General features: G+C 42.6%; 2 protein-coding genes across 2 annotated transcripts; both read right to left on the minus strand.

Annotated features, from left to right (window-relative positions):
• Positions 1-252: 252 nt before the first annotated feature.
• Positions 253-1,435, minus strand: LOC131676466 (mitotic spindle assembly checkpoint protein MAD2A). Its single transcript, XM_058955531.1, has 2 exons — positions 1,181-1,435; positions 253-1,103 (listed from the first exon to the last, which is right to left on the minus strand). The coding sequence occupies exons 1-2, from the start codon at positions 1,245-1,247 to the stop codon at positions 544-546; spliced, it is 627 nt and encodes a 208-aa protein (XP_058811514.1). The 5' UTR covers positions 1,248-1,435; the 3' UTR covers positions 253-543.
• A 1,085-nt stretch (positions 1,436-2,520) lies between these two features.
• On the minus strand, positions 2,521-3,418 carry LOC131686756 (acyl-CoA-binding domain-containing protein 6-like). The gene has a single exon (XM_058970717.1). It carries the CDS (start codon positions 3,272-3,274, stop codon positions 2,522-2,524), a length of 753 nt encoding a protein of 250 aa, XP_058826700.1. The 5' UTR covers positions 3,275-3,418; the 3' UTR covers position 2,521.
• Between the last annotated feature and the right edge of the window lie 5,423 nt (positions 3,419-8,841).

The raw sequence follows: 8,841 nt of genomic DNA on the forward strand, positions 1-8,841 counted from the left end.
TAGACTAACAAAATATGTACCTCTAACTCTATCCAATTGTCAAACCATCTAAACTATTTCCTTGACCTGAAATACAGTGCAAACTAACTGGCTTTCGTAAAAAAGATAAAATAAAAATACAAATTTCAGTGCCACTACGAACGAAAATTAGCGTGATTGTTATATGTATACAAATTCGACGATCTCCAATTTCGATAGTTTTACACCATTGTAAAAAGAATCACAATAGAAAAATCCAGTTAATTTCCTTGAAGTTTTCCAGTTTATTTAAAAATATATTGGCAACCCTGAATGTTACCGTGTCGAACAAAAAAAACTGGTTGAAGCATAACTACAACCAGATGCATTTTTACAATGACTTCTTCTATTAGTTTAATTTAATCTTTCTTATATTCTAACAACGGTCGAAAGCGTTTGACAATTGGGATCCATTGGTTTAGTAATTACCTCGTCATGATACTTATAGTAGAAATATTAATATAACTTATTAAAATTAATGGAGATTTTTCGTGGACCTCCAACGAACGAATCCAATTCCGATTCCTAATCAGTCATCCGGTAGTTGACAATCGTTTCCACCTTCTGCAGCCCGGTCGAGAACGACTTCAGCTGTACGGTTTGCGCGTTCTGGATTTGCACCTCGTCCGTTTCGTTCCACTTCTCCGGAAGATCACAATTTTTCACGGTATGAATTAGCACATCAAACGTGCAGAGGTACTCCAGCAACGGCAGGTAGCTGACGGTGGCCGCAATCTGTCGCATCACATCCCGTATTTCCGCCTGAATTTTTTTCAACTCCTTCGAAGAAACGGCAGTGGAAGGATCTATCACTGGGCCGCCGCCTGTTGCGGTCGGTTCGCTGTGCACCTTAAAATCCCACCGTTCGAGAACTTCTTTCGTGTGAACCATTGTGATGACCAGGGAGATTTTCTCCACCTCGTTCCGGGCGAGCCATTCTTCGACTTGGCCGAGCACTTTCTCGAGAAATTCGACGATTTTCTCGTCGGTTGACATCAGGATGGTGAGGCCGTACTTTTGTACGCTGTCAAACTTTTCCGGCGGGTAGATGCCCCGCTGGAAGAGGATCGAGTTGATACCGTATTCTGCGGGGGAGGGGGGTTGTTAGAATCATTCGGTGAGATATTGAATAGAGTATGTTATAACGGCGACGGTTACTTACTTAGGTATTCCTTGACAATGGCGGCCGAACCTTTCAGGGTGATAGCGTTCTGGGTGGTTGTGGCCATCCTTAAAAAGTAGCACACTTTTTACCTTTGTTTTTTTACTGAGTTATTTGTTGGAATAGAATTTGTGTTAATTTTTTAATAAATTTGGAATGCGTTGTAAGGATAAAACAAGTTAACTATTTTCCAACGATCTTTTGCATGCACCGCACTGTTTCACTTTCACATTGTTCCTTCGCCAGTTAGTCAAACGTCAAACAGCTGTCGACAGTGATTTTTAGGTTTGTTCCAGTACCAGAAGAAACTGGAAGTACTCCGGAGCAAGCAGGGAGAAAATCGTTCCTGTACTATCTTCTCTTTTTTCTTCTTGTGGTGGCAAACCGGAGTGAAAAGGAGCAAGAATTTTTTGCTCCGGAGCAACAGGGAGTAACTTCTATGTACTGGAACAAACCTTTTGGTTTGGTAACATTTGTAATGCTCTCTTGCCGGGAAAGTGGAACAATGTACACGATCAGATTGCATTACCTAGCAGTAGGTAGTATAAATCTGGCTTCATTTTTCCCGTTAAAAAAACTGACAATCATGCAGAAAAGAGGAGCTAAATTCGTGGTGATAATGTTTGTGTATGAACTTTTACCGTTAATGTTGTTCAAAATTATGAAGCTTGCTCTATGTTTTGTCAAATATGAAATATTTGGGATATTTGAAAAAAAAATTAAAATTCAATAAAGCAAATTCAACATTTAGCAATTTAGGCTAGTTAGCTTTTGATTATTGTTTGAGAGTATTTCTTGGTTAATTGGATGTCAATTATCCCTTGCCAAAAAACTTTTACCGAAGAAACACTAATGTCAGTTTGGCTTGAAGCTAAACTGAGTCAGGTTCTATTCTAACCCCAACTGCTGTCAGAACCTGACTCAGTTTCGGGGTCAAGCAAAAACGCCATAAATAACACACGTGGATAAAGTTAAAAATTTGACATTTCTGGACAAAGATGTCAACATTTAAAATGTGCACTTAGGATCTTTTGAATACGTATTGTAGATTTATCTCTAAAGCGTCCAACATTGGTGCAATAATGGACGCATGTTGTACGATTTGTCGGGCCTTCTTTGGACGTTTTGAATATACTTTTCTTTGGATGGATTTCTCAAATTGTCTAGAACACCACAATTGTCTAGAACACCACAAATGTTTAATTTAGATACTAAATTGAATGCAATTTTACGTAAAATTCTTGATGGCGAGATGGATCAACTATGGTCTTAGCAGGCAACAAAAAAAAATTCTTAAATGTCCGTCATCAAACCGACACCAGCCGGTAATAAAACACACGTTTACATCAGCAATCGTTTAATTTCCTCATCGAAAGCGACATCCACACAAGATTCTCCCTCGTCATCTCGCACCGTCCGATCCGCGCCGAATTCCAACAGCAATTGAACACACTCCCGATTGCCACAGCTAGCGGCAAAGTGTAAAGCAGTTTGTCCACCGGAATCCCTAAAATCAACGTTCGTCCTCGGCACTTGAAGCAGCAGGCGCAATATATCAATATTTCCCCGATCGGCAGCCCAGTGAATCGGTCCAAGACCCTCTTCGTCCAGGGCGTTAATAATGGAACCAATGTCTTCGTCCACTGATTGCAGCGCGGATTGAACCTCTGCCAGGTTGCCTTCCTTGATGAAATCGACTATTGACTTATCACCAGACAAATCATCCTCCTCATCCCGGTTAGCGTGGGTTGAAACAGACACCCAGGAACCCTTTTGTGGCTTAAAATCATCTCTTTCCGAAACTTGATCCCATTCCGGCTTCAAACCAACCAAATGCAGGATGTACCCTTTCATTGCGCTCTCCTTCGACAAATCTCCTAGATCGTTCCATACGGACCACTTGGTCCGACCGCTCACGTTAAAAATACCTGGTTTTGGAACGTTACACTTCCCGACCGTTGCTTGCTTATAAAAGCCGTAAAATTTCAGCAAATCTTTCTGATCAAACTGATCGTGACTGCACTCGATGAATTTCGTCGCTCTCGTAAATTCCTCCTCCAACAAATCGATTTCCTCTTCCTCCAAATCAGACATCTCTTATACGCTTATTCTAATTACTCTACTACTACACTACGACGATGAAGCAACCCGACTAATCCGACTGCTGGTAGAAAATGGGCGACTGCTCCAGGACGTGTTTCTGCGTTTGCTGCAGATTCTCCAGTGCCGCTGCCTTCTGGAACGCGACGAAACCGTACCCTTTCGATATACCGGTTCGCCGGTCGAAGATAACCTGAGCCCAGGTGACTCGACCGAACTGGGCAAAGTAGTTACGCAACTCGCGATTTCCGACCGTCCAGGGAATGTTTCCGACGAAAATTTTCAACGAACGTGCTGCGGCGCTGGCGGCAGTACTGGCAGCAACAACTCCCGGGGCCATGTCCAAGTTAGCGGGAAGGGTGCGAGCTGGTTTTTTTGGTAGTTAATGGATTCCGTTAGTCTTTAATTAAATGTGGAAATAAGTTACCTTTTTTGCAATGGAACTACTGCAGCAGCAACGGGAGAACACAATATTCGGTCTTTGTTTATTTTTTGAGTGAAAAATTTTCAACACCGCGTGTCAGAAATGTCACTCGCTGTCGCACGTAAAACTTGAAACCCTTCAGAAATGCATGAGGTAGTTTCAAGATGAGATGGTAAAGGTGCCAACATCATGGCATGAAAAAAACATTAACGTAAAATTTGACACGGAATTTCAGGCAGAATTTCGCGTGGAATTTCACGTGCAATTTCATGCGAAATTTTGCGACAATTTCATATGAAATTTCACGCGAAATTAAAAAAAAATGCGCAGTATTCCATGCCAAATTTGAGAAGGAATATTATGTGGAATTTCACACGAAATTTCACAAACGGCCAATTTCTTCTCTGAATGAAAACAGGTTTTCGCTGAAAACCAGTTTTCTGGTTACTGGTGACCAATTAGTCGAAAACCGTTTTTCATCCAGGTAAAGAAATTGGACGAAAAAAAATCACACGGAATTTCGTGTAAAATTTCACGGAAAATTTTACACGAAATTTCACTCGAAATTTAATGTAGGATTCTTTATGAAATTCCATGCGAAAATTCGCAAGGAATTTAACGCAAATTTTCCAAACAATATTTCATGCGGAATTTCACCCAAAATTCGCGAGTAATTTCAGATGGAATTTAAGCGGATTCTCGCGAAATTTGACGCTGAATTTCACGTGAAATTTTACACGCAAATTTCACGCAAAATTTAATGCAATTTCTTTTAAATTTTTTGCGAAATTCCAAGCAAAAATTCGCAAGAAATTTAACGCAAAATTTCGAGCGGAATTCGACGCGAAATTTCACGCAAAATGCCATGCGAAAGTCCATGCGAAATTTTACACAAAATTTAATGCGAAATGTCACGAGAAATTTCGGGCGGTATTTCACGCGAAATTTCACACGAAATTTTACACACATTTCACACGGAAGTTCACGCGATATTTCAAACGAAATTTCACGTGGAATTTCATGCGAAATGAGACATTTCACGAGAAATTTCTGGAATTGCACACGAAATTTCTGGCGAATTATCACACGGAATTCCATGCAAAATTTCATGCTGAATTTCACGTGATATTTCATGTGGAATTTTACGCGAAATTCCATGTGAATTTGGAAATTTCACGCAAAACTCGTAATTTAATGTGAAATCTCACGCGGAGTTTCACGTGAATGTCGCGTAGAATTTCACCTGAAATTTCATACAGAACTTCGCGCGAAAAACCCGTCGTGCTGATGAGAATCTGGAGCAGAGAAGGACCACAAGTTTTTGGTAAAAATCATCAATCAATAACAAAAAAAAACTTTTTAAAACGGAGCGGAAAAAGTGAAAATTCCCATCCTATGTCGGTCAGAAAATTTATCAGCTGTTATTAAAGGCAAGTTATTCGCAGTTCAAAATCAATACTTTTGGACATCTTCAATAACTATGGGCCAATGAGTCAAAATGACAAAATATTCAACTAGTGCATTTTTTAACTTTTTGAAAATTTATTAAGCTGGCATTGGGTTATTAGCATTTAAATCATAGGCTAACAGACATAACACTATGAGCAAACTCGTCTAAAATATATCGCTCCGATCATTTTCCGATACACCTCCAGCTCCACCTTTTCTACGCGGTCATAAACGCTCATTCGCTAGTGAGTTATCCCTCCGGATTGGGAGCAATTTTTTACTGGTGATCAATCCCCCGCATTTTTGACAACAGTCTCAACAAAAAATATATTTAAAATGACAGTTAAAGCAAACGAAATATTGTTTTCGAGTATTTTGTCTGTGATTAAATGACACATCTGGATCCTAGGCCCTACACGTCGAGAAAAAAACAATAAATTCTTTTAACTGAAATTTAGGTACATTTGAGTCGTGTGTCGCTTTCGCACTTATTAGTGTTGTCAAAAATAAAACGAGAGATTCGACTCAGTCGGGGTCTTCCGTGCAGTAAGGTACTTTTGAGTTATTTGGGGTATACTCAAAATTAGGTAAATTCAACTTAAATTTAAGTAAATTACACTAAAGGTTGAGTTGATTTTTGCCGTAACTAGTTAAATGGAAACCTTCAACACGGTTTACCTAATTCTACCTTCCTGCACGATACCACGAGATTAATTGTTTAACACGCACTTACAGTAAGAAAATTATTTGGATAAAAATATAATCAGTGAAAAAATAACATAAAACAATTTCACCTGCTCTCAATTAATTGGAGTGCAAGAATTCTCTTCCATCATCAGTAAAATCGTTGCATCAACTAGTCATTTATAGATGACGCTACCCGGAACGAGCGGGTGCATTTTTGGCGGCTAGATTCACGCGCGTGCATTGCAAAGTTATCAGAATGTGATGAAAAAATCACTACGTACAATCTCTCCATTCTCACGATATTCACACCAATTAACACTTAACTATAGGGAAACTTTGGAAAATATCGGACGAACAGAAAGACACGTCCGAGCGGTTTGGAAGCGCTCCCTCCATCCAGAAAAAAACCAGAATTTTTTGGCTCTATGTCAAAAATTACGGAAGATAGTTTTCAGTCCGTGGACCCCTACCTAAAAAACTAGCATAGAGTTTACGCAGCCGCCATCTTGTGATGAAATTACTCGAACAAATTATTTTCCCATTTAAAAAGATTTCGATTCAACCCGTTATTGTGCCAAAGAAATCCCGATATATGGACATTTTTTCGAGCTCTACAGTAGTGTAACCCCTGTTATTCTGCGATTTTGAACTGGGAGCTGCCCAATTCAAACATCTTTAATATTTCCAGGCACTTCTCCGACATTATCGATGTCAGGACCTATCGTGGCGCTAACATTGACTCTGACCACTACCTGGTGATGGGTAAATTGCGCCCAAAACAATCCGTCATTAATCACGATGGCCGCCTCGGTACGATCTGGAGCGACTGAAGCAACCAGATGTCGCCACTGCATACGCGCAGCACCTCGAGGCAGCGTTGCCGGACGAGGGAGAGCTCGACGTGGCCCCTCTAGAGGACTTCTGGAGAACAGTAAAAGCAGTCATCAACAACGTGGCTGAAGACATTGTCGGGTACGAGGAACGGAGACGACGGAACGATTGGTTCGACGAGGAGTGCAGAGTGGTTTGGAGGAGCAGAATGCAGCGCGAGCGGTCATGCTGCAGCATGGCACCCGACAGAATGTGGAACGATACAAACAGAAACGGAGGCAGCAGACACGCCTCTTTCGGGAGAAAAAAAACGCCGCCTGGAGGAAGCGGAGTGCGAGGAAATGGAACTGCTGTGCCGTTCTCAAGATACACGGAAGTTCTACCAGAAACTCAACGCATCCCGCCGCAAAGGCTTTGTGCCGCAAGCCAAAATATGCAGGGATAAGGACGGGAGCCTGCTGACGGACAACCGTGAGGTGATCGAAAGGTGGAAGCAGCACTTCGACGAGCACCTGAACGGCGAGGAGAATGTAGGTACAGATGAACAAGGCAACGGAGGATTTGACTACGTCAGTGCAGCTGAGGACGGGAATGAACCAACTCCCACGTTGAGCTCAAGAACAACAAAGCAGCAGAACTCATCAAGTTGGGCCCGGAAAAGTTTGCCACTTGTCTGTACCGGTTAGTAGTCAGGATCTGGGAAACCGAACAGCTGCCGGAGGAGTGGAAAGAAGGGGTGATCTGCCCCATTCACAAGAAAGGCGACCATTTGGAGTGTGAGAACTTCCGAGCGATCACCATTTTGAATGCCGCCTACAAAGTGCTATCCCAGATCATCTTCCGTCGTCATTCACCTAAAGTAAATGAGTTCGTGGGAAGTTATCAAGCCGGCTTCATCAATGGCCGGTCGACAACGGACCAGATCTTCACCGTACGGCAAATCCTCCAGAAATGCCGTGAATACCAGGTCCCAACGCATCACCTGTTCATCGACTTCAAGGCGGCATACGACAGTATCGACCGCGTAGAGCTATGGAAAATCATGGACGAACACAGATATCCCGAGAAGCTGACTCGACTAATCAAAGCAACGATAGACGGTGTACAAAACAGTGTAAGGATTTCGGGTGAACTTTCCAGTCTATTCGAATCTCGACGGGGACTGAGACAAGGTGATGGACTCTCGTGTCTACTATTCAACATCGCTCTGGAAGGTGTGATGCGACGATCCTGGACACGATCTTCACGAAATCCGGCGGTGGTAGACCTGTACACCCGCCTGAAACGCGAAGCAGCGAAGGTCGGACTGGTGGTAAATACGTCCAAAACAAAGTATATGCTGGTAGGCGGAACCGAAAACGACAGGATCCGGCTAGGAAACTGCGTTACGATCGACCGGGATACCTTCGAGGTAGTGGAGGATTTTGTCTACCTAGGATCCTTATTAGCGGCTGACAATAGCGTGAGCCGTGAAATCCGAAGACGCAGAAGAAACTGCGGTCAAGAAAGATTCAGCCCCGCACCAAATGCACCATATACAAAACGCTTATAAGACCGGTGGTTCTCTACGGGCACGAGACTTGGACCATGCTCGAGGAGGACCTGCAAGCGCTAGGAGTTTTCGAGCGACGCGTGCTAAGAACGATCTTCGGCGGTGTGCAGGAGAACGGTGTGTGGCGGCGAAGGATGAACCACGAGCTCGCTGCACTCTATGGCGACCCCAGTATCCAAAAGGTGGCCAAAGCTGGAAGGATACGGTGGGCAGGGCATGTTGCAAGAAGGCCGGACAACAATCCTGCAAAGATGGTGTTCGCTAATGATCCGGTTGGTACAAGAAGGCGACGAGCGCAGAGAGCACGATGGGCGGACCAGGTGGCACGTGATTTGGCGAGTGTTGGGCGTAACCGACGTTGGAGAGCTGCAGCTACAAATTGAGTATTGTTGATTCAGTGTTATCATGAAATTGATATTGAACTAAATAAATGAATGAAAATGAATAATATTCCCAGATGGTAAAACATGGATTAATACTTATCATGAAAGTCGAGGGAAGCATTCGAACACTGATTTGAAGTGAAGTAAATTTGGTTCCCTTGGGGGTAAAGAGAAAACTATTTTATTCTCATCTGTCAATTGAGCAATTTATCTCCGTTGCTCCACCAGACTATGG

The sequence above is a fragment of the Topomyia yanbarensis genome, chromosome 1 (assembly GCF_030247195.1).
Source record: "Topomyia yanbarensis strain Yona2022 chromosome 1, ASM3024719v1, whole genome shotgun sequence".
NCBI lineage: Eukaryota > Metazoa > Arthropoda > Insecta > Diptera > Culicidae > Topomyia > Topomyia yanbarensis.